Source organism: Rhinolophus sinicus, chromosome 16 (assembly GCF_057876585.1).
Source record: "Rhinolophus sinicus isolate RSI-liver-muscle chromosome 16, RSI-T2T, whole genome shotgun sequence".
NCBI lineage: Eukaryota > Metazoa > Chordata > Mammalia > Chiroptera > Rhinolophidae > Rhinolophus > Rhinolophus sinicus.
The window spans coordinates 139,365,836-139,382,140 of NC_142516.1; the positions used below are offsets into that span (position 1 = coordinate 139,365,836).

Here is a 16,305-nt window from a genome sequence, read left to right on the forward strand (position 1 = left end):
GGGCGGAGCTGAGGGGGTTGGGGCGGGAAGGACTATGGACTGAGCGTTTTGGGGGGCGGGCGCTCTGTGTGGAAAGTAGGGTTGGGTTCTCAGGATAAAATCATTTAGTAAATAATAAAATACATGGGAGGCACCGTTGAAGACACTGATATAGTCACAGTGAATTGACAGGATTTGGATATGAATTTAGATATTCAAGTAATAGAACCTCGGCCATGCAGTCCTCAAAAGTGGTTACTTTAAACAAAAAAAAGACATGGTTGGTTATATGATAATCGTAACAGAGAAAGTGGTGGCCTTTCTTGCAAATATGTTTCAGGTGATGGATTTTAACTTCGTTCCTAGGTATAGCTGTGGACCAACTGTCTATGATCATGCCCACCTTGGCCATGCTTGGTGAGTGTCCTGAATATGAATTTTCAATCGTTTATTTTGGAAAGAAAATGCCTTTTGCAGGTTGTTTTCATCTCTCAAGTGGCTATTTATGAGTACTGATAATTACTATATCCCAGGTATTGTGGGAAGCACACGTTATAGTCTCATTTAGTTCTTTTAACAATTCTAAGCACTTAAAGCCATTTCATAGGTAAAGCACTTCAAGGAGGCAGTGAGGAACAGTGAAAATGACCCGTTTTGGAATTACATGTTTTTTGATGGTTTAGTGAGATGAGGCTTTCCAGGGGCCCTGGAATCAGCTGGTCAGGAGTTATTTCTGTCTCCCACCATTTATTTACTTCCCAACTTTGGACAAGTCACTTTATTACTTTGGATCCTGGTGTATTCCTCTTTGAGATGGGGATGATAACAGTATCCATCTTTTTGAATCTTCATAGTTTTACAAGATAACACCTATACAGTGCTGCTTAACACAGTATCTGAATTGAAGATATGGTGAGGGCTCAACAATCATTGAGGATAAGTAACTTACCAGAGGCCACATTTAGAAAGTGTTGGAGCTGGGGGGGAGCCTGGTGTATATCTGACCTCTGTGCTTGCTCTCTCGACTTCAACCATGAGCTGCACTGATTTCTACATTTGTCAAAAGTGCCACTTTTCCTAATCTTGTGTATGTTCTTTTGTACATCTTTTAAACTTGTTATTGTTCAGATCAAGACTAAAAGTAAAAAGTTACCGTTATTTAGTACACATTTAAAAACATTATATACCACCCAGCAAGATCTGAACATTTTTGTGTTTTATTATAACAAAATAAATGGTCTAGGAATCATTTCTTTCCTTCACTTTTGGCTAACTTAACCATTAATTACAAAAAGCATATTTTGACCTCTTTATTGAAGTATAACATATGTTGGGCAAAATAGTAATCTCCAAATAATCTCCAAAACTGAATAACCTCTCTACAAAGGTAGAAGAGAAAACTTTTATTATTGAATAAGTATTAAACCAGGATGGGATGCACATTACAGGCAACCACTAAAAAGATTGCAAAAACAGAAAGAAATCACAGTCTTCCATAGAGCTAAGTGGATACAGCTCACTAATTGAGGCAGGGTTTGCCATGTGGAGTCAGGTGACAAGTTAGGCCCATGTCCTCCCATTGGGTGACAGAGCATCATTGTCCTGGACGACTTCATTTCAAAGAGGTGGCTCCTAGGTCCTTGAAACTTCCCTGAGTTGTGAGACTGACAGAGGCTTAGTTAGCCATTAAAAAGAGTTACATATATTTGAAAATGACTGAGGAAGAAATTTGGAAAGAAAGGGGGAGTGGGAGAATCTCTTCTTATTTTCATCTAGAAAATCAAGCTTCTAAGTTCCAGTTTTTATTTGCCTTTACAAATACAGAAAAGAGCACAAATCTTAAGTGTACAGCTGAGTGATTGTTCATGGCTCTTCAATGGAGAAACGGAATGTTACCAACACCCCAGAAGCCTCCTCTGTGTCCCCCTTCATCGTTCCCCTCCCCCACTCAAGAATAACCACTATGGAAGTCTTCATAGTGAGATAGAACCCTGTTTTCAAGAAGAGTCAATTCAATTTAAGACGCTTCTGAGAGGTAGAAAACCCAAGTACTATAAGATTTCTGAAGAAGTTGGGAGGTGTTGGCAGGGATGGTCATGCATGGCTCTACTGTTCTTAGGTAAAGTTCAAAATCTTAAGGACATCTCTGTGGTTTGCAGGTCTGTCCTACTTACTCTCCAGGTTCTTGTCTCCCCACTTGCCTCTCTAGGCAGCCACACCAGCTTCTGTTTAAAAACAAGACACAAAACATACACTTAACAAGCACAGATAGTACTTGCTATGTGCCAGGCACTGTTCTAAAGGCTTTACAAACACCAGCCAATGTAATACTCCTAACAACACCAGGTGGCAGTGCTGTTATTATCCCCAAATTACCAATGGGGATAGTGTGATGCAGAGGGATGCAGACGGCTAATGGAACCAGCCTCAAGTCCCACAGTGGGGACACGATGAACCAGGACAATGAGCTGTGTTCTCTGCTCCTTTTACCGTGCATCTCACATAATTCACATGGAGTAGCCCCTGGGGGAGCAGCCCGCCTGCAGTAGTATCTCAGGGTCTTGCAGCCCTTGAGCTCCTCTTGGCCAAGCTGGTGACTTCACTTCTGTTTTCGCCTTGTTTTAGGTTCCTATTCACTTTTTCTCTTAAATCTCATGTCTTGTAGAGTCTTTCCCAACTCAAGATGAATGGAGGGCATAGTAGTGATGATGGTGAAAATAGCTCATGCTTCTTGGAATTCTTGCTGCACAGGCACTAAGATTATATACAACAACCCTATGGGGTGTTGGAATTTTGCCTAATTTATAAATAAGCAGCCTGAGACTTCAAAAGGTTTAACATCTTGGCAAGGAGTTTCAGAAAGAGTTTTATCACTAAAATTGAGAGATTTGGCCTTGGCTGTATTTGGGGTGAATGAGTGTGGGAGATTCAAAGGATACAATTACGAGGTTCGTTTTCAAGGGAAAATTATTTTATGAATTCAAATTTACAGAGGCCGTATGGACGACAGAGATGAGCATGAGATTAGCCACCTTAACTTTTAATGTTGCTTTTATGGGAAACCAGATTCTTGAGATTTTTGAATGGATCTTAATAGATTTTAAAACCTTTTGGTTTTACAAATCTGAATTACCCCAAGGTAGTCAGTCTATCAATAAGCTGGTGTTTTAATATTCCACAGTAGTGTGCACATTTCTTAGTAGTTATCTTATACACTTTTAATAGGATTGCACTTATCTTGATTTGTAATTATTTGCTTGTATTTTGTTATAGCGAAACATTATAGTTATTCTAGAACATGAATAAGAATGCTAAAAGCTCTCAGTATTTTAACTAAGTAGTGAGATTGGATTAGGAGTACATTTTTATATAATTAAATAGATACAAACTCACTGAAACAACAGCTCTAAAATTAAAAATGCTACATTGTATCCTGATATTGAGGCAGTACCTTTGTCAATTTCTTGTGAGGACCTATGTGGACCAGTTAGTAAAAGCCTCTTCCTTTTTCTAGTTGCGCTTGAACTATTAATTACATCCCACACTTGAAGTTAGGCAGCAGCATGTAAAATGTAATGCACTGCCTTTTAAAGATCACAGTGATGACTTTCTAAATTAAAGTGCCCTAATGTTTGTTTGTTTTTTCCTTTCAGCTCCTATGTTAGATTTGATATAATTCGAAGGATCCTAACCAGGGTTTTTGGATGCAACATCATCATGGTGATGGGAATTACAGATGTGGATGATAAGATAATTAAAAGGGCTAATGAGGTAAGTGTCGAAGATTATATGGGTTGGTAACTTGATTAATTAGTGTTCTGATCCCTATGTGACAGTTTGTCTTATTTGTGTTTCACAAGTACTTTTCCCTTCTTACTGTCTATGCATGGCCCAGTGAGTGTACTCTGATAGATTATCAGAGGGATCTTTGTGTCCTGGTAATGGAAGTTCAGATCTATTTGATTTTGGTCCCTGAAGCCTTTAATAAATCTCCTCATTCTGTGGTGGCCTCCTGAATTGAAGCTGTAATCCCTTCCCTGGCCCCTCAGCCTCCAAGGAAATCTAACTCATATGAAGTTTAATTTTCTCGTTTGTTAAGTGAACAGGGTACTTGTCTTGTATCTCACGTGATATTTAAAAGAAGTTTTGGGGAGAGTTCTAATGAGGGGTTAAATTAGTAGTTATTTAAATAGTTATATTTTTTAAAGTCTACTTTCAAAGTTTCACCTCTCCTGCTTTTATAATTAGTGACTTTAACCATTATTTCTAAAGAGCTATAAGTAATTGTTAAATTATTTAATTTACGGAAAAACTTACATTGAGTGCTTTATATTCCTGTAATTTTACAAAATGTATGTACATGTATGTAGTATTTTTTTAGAAAACCAGTTTATACTTTATAGTCTGTTTTTTCTACTTACTGTCTTTTGAGTGTTTTTTCATGTTTTTAAGTATTCTCGAACATTTTTAAATAGCCTTATAACATTCCATCACATGGACATATTATAATTTACTATCTTTTTTTTTGCACTTTAAGGTTACTCCCATATTCTGCTATTTTCTCTCAAATTTATTTTATGGAAACCATGTCTTCCTAGTTTCTACTGATTTGCCTTTTTAATAACTAGATAGCATTCCACTGTGGGTGGCTATTCAGCAGTTCCCCCAGATCCCTCGTCATCGACTATTTATATTGTTTCTAGCTGTTAAAAATGGTGCGGCTATGAATATCTTTTTTGTTTCCTTTAATATTTTTCCAAAGTGGAACTACTCGGTTAAAAGATGAGCAGTTGGTTACTGTCTTTAGGGTTGGATCATTTCAGAGAGGTTACTAGAGGTGTTAAAAATGTGTTCCAACTTTGAAAGTATTTCTTCATGTCCTCGTCACGGTGGGGTTTCCCATTTCAATTTTGTTTGGGCCATTTAGTCAGTGGATTGTGTTCCCTTGTGGTAGACTCGATTTTGATTTCCGGAACTGTCCCTGAGCATGCATTGAACAGTCCGGGGTCAGGCCTGTGCCTGGCTTCATGTGAACACAGGTGACGAAGACAGTTCTTGCCTTTCGGAGCTTGTGTCCGGTGAGGCAGACGGACCCATGTACAGATGCTCTATGTGTGACATACTTTATTTTATAAGCCTGGATGGAGGGATGCAAAGATCACCCAGCATCCCTGGAGTTCAGAAATGACTTATTGGAGGAGGTTAGCCTACACAGGATCTTAAGCATTAGGCAAAGGATGACACATGAAGAGCAAGGGCAGTGAGGTGATTCTGGGCAGAGGGAAGAGCATGAGGGAGGCAGAAAGGGGGCCTGGAGGAGCATGTGGCTGGGGCCCCTGGATGGCTTCGGGATGGGGGGGCTGATGCCAGAAAGGCCACGCCATGAACAGAGCTGGGAACTTCCACTGCCACACCCTCCCACTACCTCCGCCTCCCACCATGTTTCCCCGAAAATAAGACCAGGTCTTATATTAAGCTTTGCTCCATAGGGCTTATGTTCAGGGGATGTCATCCTGAAAAATCATGCTAGGACTTATTTTCCGGTTAGGTCTTATTTTTGGGAAAATACTGTAGGAGGGAAGAGAGGCCTGAGATGGAGTTGGTCATCAAGGGCCACTGATTTAATCAACCTTCTCAGGCAATGAAGCCTCCATGAAAACCCCCGAATGGCAGAGCTCTAGAGGTTGTGGCTGGTGAACACAGGGTGTGCTGGGGGTTTGCGCGCCCGGAAAGGGCCTGGTAGTTCCCTTTACTCCTTCCCCATACCTTGCCCTACGCATCTCATCCATCTGGCTGTTCCTGAGTTGTGTCCTTTCTACTAACCTGGTCATAGTAAGCAGAGTGCTTTCCTGAGTTCTGTGACTCATTCTATCAACCTCCCAAATTTGTAGTCAGTGGGCCGAAGTGCCGGTGGCCTGGCGACCACCATTTGCAGCTGGTGTCTGAAGTGGGGGCAGTCTTGTGGGGCCGATCGCCTAACTTGTGGGGTCTGTGCTAACTCAAGAAGTTGGTATCAGAAGAGGATTAAACTGTAGGACACCCAGCTTGAGTTGAAGAATTGGAGAAGTGGTCGGTGTTGGAAAAGGAACCACACGTTTGGTGTCAGAAGACACTGCAGTTATAGAAATGAAAGTGGGCAGTGCTAACATTTGGGGTTCATCACCCCACCCCTGGTTCTCTATGATGGTTTGGTCAAACCTTTGTCAACATTCAATTCTGTCTCTGCTCCATGTCCAGTCCCCCACCTGTGTTTGTAGCTTTGGGGTGTCCCCCCTAGGCCAGCCACTTAAGGGCCTGGAGGTGAGGTTGTGACATACTAACATGGCCACAAGAGCGAGTGAGGGGCAAATCTGGAGGGATTGGAAGGGAGGCGGTGGTGGGAAGCAAGGCAACCTGTTCTGTGTCTGCGACATCTGACCTAGTAGCACCTGCCAGGTGTGGTGCCTTATCCCCCTTCACACGGGAGGAGATGAGGGTCTGAGATTGAAGTCGACCTCCCCGGCTGGATTTGGAATGGAAATGACAGAAAGAAATGAGCGATCTCTGATATAGTGAGGAAAAGAGCAGTTTGAAGTAATACCACAGCAGAGGTGGCATTTGGAAATGTAGGTTTATAGAAGGAAGGTGAGCAGGTCAGTGTTTCATCTGTCATCGCACTCAGCGGGAACCTGAGGTAACGCACATGTATCCCTGCCCTTGGTGAATTGGGGTCTGCTCAGAATATTCAAAATCAGAGGCAGAAATGTCGGCCTGAGAGTCGTGGAGGCGTGGCTGGTGGGTGGCGGGAGACTGGTCAGGCTCGGGTGGGCCCAGTGGGAAAGGACGGGAAGGGGGAGACAGGGAGGAGAACTGGGAGGACGTACTGGGAGGGGGCAGGCGGGAGTGTCAGGTGGGTGGTCAGTACGGTGGTGGAGAGCCAGGAGTCCCGGAAGGGGCGGGTTTCAGGAAGGAGGGGGTGACAGGCAGTCATCAGTGCAGGAAGAATGAGGAGTTATTTCGAAGATTTCAGAAATACCACCAGGAGGCATTGGTTGTTACTTTAAAAATTTTATACAATACTCGGAATATGAAAAAGTTGGTAGAATTGGTTTAAAGATCCTAAATATAGACTGTTTAATTTTGGCACCTAGAAGTTTCCAGATTTGTTACGCAGCAAGATGTTAATATGGCATTGAATAGTTTTTTTGTTCTCAAAATGATGTCTTTCTTTAAGATGATAAACTGCGTATCTGAAAAACTGTTATGAAAACACCTATGTATTTTTTAGAAGCTACCAAAAAGGCTATTCTTTTTATCTAATGCAGGCTTTTTTAATGATGGTGATATCCTTCACACCATCTTTTCCAACACTTGCTTTTAAAATATTTTAAATTATGATATTACACATTTCTGAATTACTCCCTTGACTTTCATTTTTGGCACAGTTGTATAGTTTGTCAGAGATAAAAACCATAGGAAGATTTTTGGGGTAAGAATTAATAGAGGCATGGCATATTTCCATAGTCACAATTTAAGTTAAAAAAAAAATCATAATGGGGCGGCCGGGTGGCTCAGTTGGTTAGAGCACGAGCTCTGAACAACAGGGTTGCCGGTTCGATTCCCACATGGGCCACTGAGCTGTGCCGTCCACAACTAGATTGAAGGACAATGACTTGGAGCTGATGGGCCCTGGAAAAACACACTGTTCCCCAACAAAAAAATTAAAAAACAAAAGAAAAGAAAAATCATAATAAATGTGTTAGAGTGATTCAGGCCAAAGTTATCCTTTCTCAGCTTCAGAACCCTGGCCTACATCACCCTCCTTTCTAGGAAGAAGACTGGACACTCAGTCTGAGCCCAGGGCCCAACCAGCAGGGTCTCCTGCTAGGGAGAGAACTGACTTGAAATGATATATGATAATAAAGGAGAGCTGGACAATAACCTGAATTAACATGGACCAGGACTCATTTTAGCACCTGCCTTCAGCACCTTTTGTTTTATGGAACGTGAGAGAGCAGTGCTATCCTGACATGCAGTTTGATCAGCTGCTTAAAAATTAAATTTAGAAGTTTAATTTTTATTTATTTTATTTATTTTTTTTTTTTAAGATTTATTTTTTTTTTTAATTGGGGAAGAGGAACAGGACTTTATTGGGGAACAGTGTGTGCTTCCATAGAAGTTTAATTTTTAGAAAATGGTTCCCTCCCTCTCCCCAAGGCCGGCAATAGATGGTATTCCTCTTACAATTCATTGTCACTCATGAACATTTCTGAACCACGTCCTCTAGAGTCGTGCCATGTGAGCTGGAGGAGCCACACATGTGGCACAGGGACTTGCTTGTTTGGACAGTGCTGTACTTTGTAAGTCATTTAAAAGGAGCGTGTATGTGTGTGTGTGCATATGCCCATCTTATTCCCCTTTTTAGAACTAGACACATTGATTCTAAAGTCCATATGGGATAGCAAAAAAACAAGAATAGCCAAGAAAAGTCTGTAAAAGAAGAGTATTAAGGAGTAGCCCTACCAAACATTAAAATATTTTAAAAGCTATAGAAAAAGGTTTTCATAGTCTTCTTTTTTTTGGGTACAGCTTTATTAAGGTTGAACAGACCCACAATAAATTGCATGTGAGGCACTCAACATGATAAAACTTGCAAACCTGTGTACCCATCACCAGTGAGGAGGGTGACCGTCTCCATCCATCGCCCCCGAGAGTTTCCTCTGCTTCTTGTCATCTCCCCTTCCTCTCTCCCTGGTGCCCTGTCCCAGGTATCAGCCGATCTGCCTTTCGTCTCTGTGAAGGTTGTGAAATTAAATGTTGTTGTGCAGATACATGAATAGACAGACACTAGAAAGTCTAGAAATAGATACAATAACTAATGGAAATTTGTTTTGTGATAAATATGGCATTTCAAATCAATGGGGAACAGATGCATTATTCAGTAAAAAGTGTTGACAGTTGGGTAACCAGCTGGGGAAAAAAAAATAAACCAAAGTTGGATATATGCCTCACAACCAAATTTGAGACAGATCAGAGATTTAATGGAACCACAAATTACTAAAAGAACCTTGGGGCACTTTTTATAGCCTCATATTGAGGAAGATGTTTCTAAGTTTGTTTTCAGACCCAGAAGCCATTTATGGGAAAAGGTTGAGAATATAAAAGATTGCTAAATATAAAAATGCAATTTTCTACATGCCATAAAGTAACCATAAAGTTGAAATACTTTAAAAAAATACTGAAATTCCTATCAGAGACAAAAGATTAATTTCTCTCATATAAAAATACTTCCTGCAGATCAGTGAGACAACATCTGTAACGCAGTAGTTCGTAGGTAGGGCTAATTACAAATCATTTAATACAAATAGATCCTGAACTTGTGAGATGTTCAAGTGTACTCAAATAAGACAAGGACAAATTAAAATTACACTGAGAAAGCATCATTTGGCTGCCATGTTGACAAAGTCTACAAGTTTGCTAGGCCTGTGCGGGCAAGGGTGTGGGCTGTGGATACACGTGGGCCTTGCACGTCAGGTTCACATTGGTACACGCACCTTCCGTAGGAGGCTGTGGGCAGCAGCCAGCAAACATCCTCTGACCAGCAGTTTCATGTTTAGGTCTCTAGCTTAGAAATGTATTTGTCCCTGTGGGAAGTGACGTGTGTGTCACAGCAAAAGATGGGAAGGTAACTGGAGAGGGCTGGTGAATAGTTCATGATGCGTCTGTGGGACGAATGCGGACAGCCTTGGAAAGGAAGGGGGCTCAGCACGATCTTCGTGGGCAGATCTGGAACACTGTTGTTAGCAAAGGAAGCCAGGTGCAGGGCGTGTGTGGAGGGGGCTGCATTTCCAGAAGAAAATGCAAATGCACGTGTGACCACAGTCATGCTCCTGAGACAACTGGTGACTGTTTGCCTTCTTGGAGGGAGGCCGGTCCTGAGTACCCTTTATGTCATTTGCATTCCCTGGGAGTGAGTTTCGTATGCAGAGAACAAAAATTACAGATAAATAAATACAAGTAATCTGCTGACCCTTAGGTCTACATTGCACAGTATTTGAAAGTTCTGAAGTGGAAGATGACACTGAATTTTTAGCTTTTTTATTTGGTTAGGCTTTTGTCCTCTGGACAGATGTAAGTTAACTGATTTTTCTTTTAGGAGGTCGGCTTTGCCACCATGCTACATCATAGGAAAAGGGCTAATACGTACTGATCACCAGCTATGTCTGGGTACAGGGTGTTCTGTCTCTTTAATAGTGATCTAATGTAGTATTTTCTATTCACAGCGTTGACTTCCCCATTGCACGCTGAATCCTCATAGCAATCGAAGGGACACTTAGGTGGGATTATCTCCATGCTGCAAAGAAAGCCTAAGGCATAGAGAGCAGCCTAAAAAGATGCTTGGACAGCAACGCTTCATTTACCAGATGTATTTCTTCATAAATGTTCACTGGTCACAGTTTCTAGGGCGATTGCCGTTTTCGGACCCTGAGCTGGGTGGGTTTCATGGTCACAGGATTCAAGGTGGTGTTTCACTTGAGAAAGTCTCTGACTATTCCAGACCTGAAATTTCCTCAACACAAAATGGGAGCCCTGTCTCTCAGGGTTGGGGAGTGCCCCGCACGGAGCAGATGCCACAGATGCTGGTGAGTCCCAGAGGCTCACGGGTCCCTTCCCAGGCTCCGTTATGAAGCCAGCTTCAGTTTCAGAATGTCACAGTGTATCGTACTTCTGTCCTGGGGTTGTTTTTCTGCTGAGACATAAGGAATACTTTTGTGTGCCAGCCCCCTCTGAGAATCTGAGGCTGCCCTACGTTCAGAATCCCACGTCCATTTGTGGGGTGTTGCCCGTCCCAGGAGCCCAGCCAGGGGACTGAACGCCCATCACAATCCCTATTTTCATGTGCTACCATATGTTGCTTTCAAGTATTTCTAAGAGATTTCCTTTTTAATGTACTTGTGAGTTGTTTTCTTTTGTCTGCTGAGGGGTAAGGGATAAGATAGGACTCAAGTTACTGGGTATTATGTAGAACAGATTGATTTGGCTTGCACTGGTTTAGAGCAGTGGAGGCTTTTTTCTGTATATTTCATTTTTTGTTTTGAATTATGTAACGGAAATCATGAATTGTTTATTCCTTTTTCCTCTCTAACCAGAAAATAGGATTGCCAAACCTTTCTGAGTAGCTAAGTGACTAGAAGAAGGTCGATACCTAAAATTAAACGCCCTTTGTGTGAGTGGGCTGTGCCAAACTAAGGCCATGCCGTGGTGTGGCCGTGGGGCCCGGCCCTCCCAGCCCTGAAAGCCGTCGTGCCTCTGTGTGGTTCTGTAGTGAATACTCCAGACTTCCTAATATGCTCACCTAATCTTTTTGCAGATGAATGTATCACCCGCTTCTCTTGCCAGTCTTTATGAAGAAGATTTTAAACAAGATATGGCAGCCTTGAAGGTAAAGCCTGTTGTTGATTTTTCTTGCCATGAGGATAAGAAGCTTGAACAGTGAAAGCCAGTGGTGGCTGACCCTCGTTTTTGAACTGTGGAAACAGTCATCTCCGCTTTGCTTTCTTTCAGGTTCTCCCACCCACAGTATACTTGAGGGTAACTGAAAATATTCCTCAGATAATTTCTTTCATTGAAGGAATAATTGCTAATGGGCATGCTTATGCAACAGGAAAAGGTAAGAGTTATGTTATGAAAGCTGATCATTGGGTCATACTGATCGGACTTTGAGAAACTGGACACACATTTACGGGTTGTTGGAAAGTACCAAATGTTTTACTGTCTTTTCCTACACTGAAAATGAGGTGAGGTTTTGTCACGGTTGTTGTGTCTTTGCAAAATAGTTGCATCAATTCTTTTAAAAAATATTTTCCGCAGTCACAGCAAGAGATGAGTGACCATCTGGAGAGCGAGTCTCGATAAGGCAGATATGGCAAAATGCTACAACTGTTGGATGTAGACATGCAGCTGTTCACTGGAGTCTTTTTTCAACTGTTTACAATTTTTCATAACAAAATGTTGGGGACAATGGCAGTACAAAGACCTACCCCCCTGTTAACGACTAGCCCTCAGATGTTCATCTCGTATGGGCATGTTGGTTTTTGGTGGACCAGTGAAAGAAAGCTGCAGGCATCCTGACATGCCAGGCCCTTGACACTTCAACACTCATCTCTAAATAAAAGACATCACCCAACGTGACCCAGTGTCATGATCAGACCTGGGACGCTGGACAGTTCCCTGACAGCATCCCATATCCTCTGCATATTTGCATTTATTCAGTTGGCCCCACTCCCCACGTCAGAATGTAATCCACGTCGCTCACTGCATGTGGTTGTGTCCCTTCAGTTTCAGATGTTCTCACTTTGTTCCCCTCATCGTGGACTTGTTGAGGAGACTGACGGGGCCAGTTGTCTTACAGAACTGCCCTGTCTTCTGGATGAGTGTGGTCGCTTCCTTCTGGTAGAGCTCAGTTGGTTTAGGAGCTGCTGCTTTTTGTTTGCTGGGAAAGATTGGCATCCTGGTGTTTTGCTGCTTCTGTCTGTGATTCAGTGTTGTTTTCTGCCTTCCCTCCTCTCCAGTCATTCTTCCTAAATCTAAATCCTGCCCATCCCACAAACCCGGACCAAAGTTTTCTCTCTCCCAGGAAATTTTCTTTACCATCCGTAGCTGAAAGTCAACTTTCTTTAACACCTTTGATATCTATACTGTAGCATTTGGGAGCCAATAATATGCTCCCTCAGCCTGTTATTAATGTATTCATATTTTGTCAGGCAGTGGACCAGAAAAACCTTTTGCTTTTAGTGAATAACTCATTAGAGTACCCAGCCCAGGGTTGGGGATATGCAGATATTTCAGTGCTTGTTGCAAGTCAATAACAAAGTATAAAGGATGGTAATGGACACCATTTATAGGGATTATTGGACTGTAAGCACCTTTGTTTTGTGGTCCTACCTGAGAGCATAAGATACAGGTAAGGGACCCCATGTGTTGCCTTTCTCAGTAGCCTATGCAAACAGAACTCACGGTCTTTTACTTTATCTTATTTGCTATATTTAGATTTTGTTTCCAAGAAAAACTTGTTGTAAAGGGCTTAGGTACTGAAGTGGAGTTTGCTTCCGAAAATACAGGAAATTGTGTTCCTGCTCTCATGTAACTTTATCTCAAGTTATTTCAAGTTTTCCCAGATAAACTCATTAGTAATGTTATGAGGTGCTTAGAGATTCTCGTTTGAACATGCTTTAGGAATCAATGCTGTTTGGTGTTTTACTATGCTTTATCGTAAATTTTAAATAATGATAACATAAATATAATTAATTTTAAGTACATTTCATTAACTGAAATTCCATTAATTCGGACTTTGTGACAGTTTCACAAAGCTTGGCTGTAATTTGCTCTTTGAACTATTTGTGAAGAAACAATTTGTCCAGCAAATTGATAACATAAACAAAGGTATGGGGAAATATTTCTTCCATGAAAGGGAGCCGTTTCTTTCTCTTTTAAAGCATTTTCAAGTGCTGTTTACATTCTGACTTAATAGAAAGCAACTCCCCCAGTCAGTACTCTCCCATTTTCACAGTTTATCCCAGCTTGTAATGAGAGCTCAGTAATAAACTCTGAAGAGATGGACTCTGAGGGATACAGGGCAGAACCAATGACCTGGGGTCTCTGTTTACAAGCAGCCCCCGATGAGCTGGGGGAAGACTTTCTTCTTGCAAGAGTTCCACCTCTGACACAGCCTCCCCTTCTCTGCCTCTTTATGCTTCATAGATGGACATAGCAAGAGCTGGCCCTGGCCCTGCAGTGGCCCCATGGCAAAGGTCATCTTACACCCTTAGTCTAAAAGGGTGGACGGTTTGCACGTCAGTGAAAGGAGAGCCACAGGATGCCTGAGTGTGAAGATGTTTGTAACCTAAGTAATAAAGACAGCCTTAGAGGATATCTAGTTAGGAAAGGGTTTCTTTGCTGACTGGTGTGTAACATAAAGCCCAGAGCTGAATGCAAGCCAGTGATAACACTCTATCTTTTTCTTGTTAAAAAGAATTGCTTTTTAAGTGCAATTCTTGCTTTGATGCACAACTTACATTTGTGTTTTTACTTCTACATCTGGATGTATCCAAATGAATGTTTTTGAAAAATAGTAGTGGTGGTGTTAATGCTGATTTTAAAATACAATGTAAGGAGCCAAATGAAGGCTAGATGCCATATTCCATGTTTAAATTCTAATGACTTGTTAGCAATTAAGCTGTATAGATGCTGATATTTAATTATGAAACCATAACTAACCTTTGTAAAACAGGCAACGTCTACTTTGATCTGCAGTCGAGAGGAGACAAGTATGGCAAGCTCGTCGGTGTCGCCCCCGGGCCTGTTGCAGAGCCAGGTGAGTGGACCCCTGGCCTCCCGTCTCAGCTTCTGGGGCTGAAGCACAGACTCGGCTTCTGCTTTCCCAGTGCTCAGTTGACCCCCCACCCCCAGAAGTGGTGATGGTGCTCGACTGTTGATCACAGCTGTTTTACATTTAATTGTTTCTCAAACACAGAAACCATGCAGAGTATAAAGTTCACACAGCGTGTGGCACGTCAGCTCTCCGTGCCTGCCTGGTTCTCCAGCTCTTCTGGAGACAGCACATTGGCCCGTTCGCATGGTTCCTTCCAGAGATGGTCTCTGCACATGAAACATATGCATACATGGTGTCATGGTTTTAAACTCTTCTCCATCTTGCTGTTATCATATATTAAATTCCCAAAGTATTTTTTCTTATACTGAATTCCCATAGGCATTTTATCATACGTTAAATTCCCATATAAATTTTATGTACATTAGGTTCCCATATGTATTTTACTATATATTATATTCCCAATGTATTTGAATCTGTTCCTATACTCTCTTCTGTTCCAGTGATTTGTTAGATCAAAGTCATTTTATGAAGGAGAAATAATAAGTTTGCAGAACTAAATTAAAAATAATTTTAAAAGGATACTATTTAAGAGAACCAAGCAGAAACCCCAAAGAAAAATTGTTCAAGATTTGTCTTTAGGCATAATCCTCCTTCCCTAAACTAGGCCATTTACTTGACTCCTCAGAAATAATGTTTGTTACTTTCACTCAGTAGTATCCTGCCCCCTCCTGAAAGGCGGGAACAGAAGACTAGATCATCCGTGCCTGTGGGACGTGGCCGTGTGCCTTATGGAGTCAGAGGAGGAGTTTCTCAGACTTACACGTTTTACCATCAGCAACACTTTTTTTTTTAATCAGACTTCATTTTTTTAGAGCCGTTTTAGGTTTACAGCAAAATTGAGCAGAAGGTAGAGATTTCCCACTTACCCCCTTCCCTCAGACATGCACAGACTTCCCCACTGTCACCATCTCCAGGATGGGACATTTGTCACAAGTGATGAACCTACATTTACACATTGTTATCAGCCAAAGTCCATCGTTTACATTAGGGTTCACTCTTGGTGTTGTACATTCTATGGGTTTGGACAAATGTGTAACGACACGTATCCACCATTGTGGTATCATACAGAGTTGTTTCACTGCCCTAAAAATTCTCTCTGCTCCTCCTATTCATCTCCATCCCCCCAATATCCCTGGCAACCACTAATCTTTTTACTGTCTCCATAGTTTTACCTTTTCCAGAACGTTGCGTAGTTGGGACCATACAGTATGTGGCCTTTTCAGACTGGCTTCGTTCACTTATTAATATGCGTTTAAGGTTCCTCCATGTCTTTTCATGGCTTGATAGCTTATTTATTTTTAGTGCTGAATAATATTCCACTGTCTGGATGGACCACAGATTATTTATCCATTCACAAGGTTTGGGATGTAAGGAGAGCCCAGTACCGGTGCTCTGTATGACCTTCAACAATAACCTAACCTTCCTCTTCTGAGCTTTCTTACTTTTTGAATGTGATCGACACTCTGGTAATTTTCCTTTTCGGTCTATATGATTTCTTTTGAAAGTTACTCTGAAACTCAGTTATTGATAAATGCAGCTTTCTCATGGAACACAACAAGGAAGAATGGGAGTGCTCAGTTCAATACACCCCTCAGAAAGATGCAGCACTACGTGTGTGTTTGAAATCTTGGCTCATTCATTATTCATACTGAAACTGACCTCACTGCTGATAGACTTCATGCTTCTGGCATATTTTAGGTGGTAAAAGTATTTCGTAGTCCTTCTAGCCATCATGTAGGGAAAGAGAGAAACATAAGAATGGGAAATGTGAGGTTACTTATAAGAAGGAACAGAATTTTTGGGAAGTGCTTCCTGCATCTCAATTTTGTGGCGATTTTTGGTTGGTTTGCCCATTCTAGGTTCTCTCCTGTTGATCAACCAATTGTTATTGGCAG

At 41.6% G+C, this 16,305-nt stretch overlaps 1 protein-coding gene across 3 annotated transcripts in view; it reads left to right on the plus strand.

The window, feature by feature from the left end:
* Positions 1-16,305, plus strand: part of CARS2 (cysteinyl-tRNA synthetase 2, mitochondrial) — a 42,310-nt gene that overhangs the window by 300 nt on the left and 25,705 nt on the right. For 2 of the 3 annotated variants that reach the window (XM_019731080.3, XM_019731078.3), the window contains exons 2-6: positions 346-396; positions 3,633-3,750; positions 11,330-11,401; positions 11,524-11,629; positions 14,249-14,332. In XM_019731080.3, coding sequence (XP_019586639.2) covers positions 346-396; positions 3,633-3,750; positions 11,330-11,401; positions 11,524-11,629; positions 14,249-14,332 — 431 coding nt within the window. Of the gene's footprint in view, positions 1-319; positions 397-3,632; positions 3,751-11,329; positions 11,402-11,523; positions 11,630-14,248; positions 14,333-16,305 lie in introns of all 3 variants that reach the window. The other variant, XM_019731081.3, reaches the window with a different exon arrangement.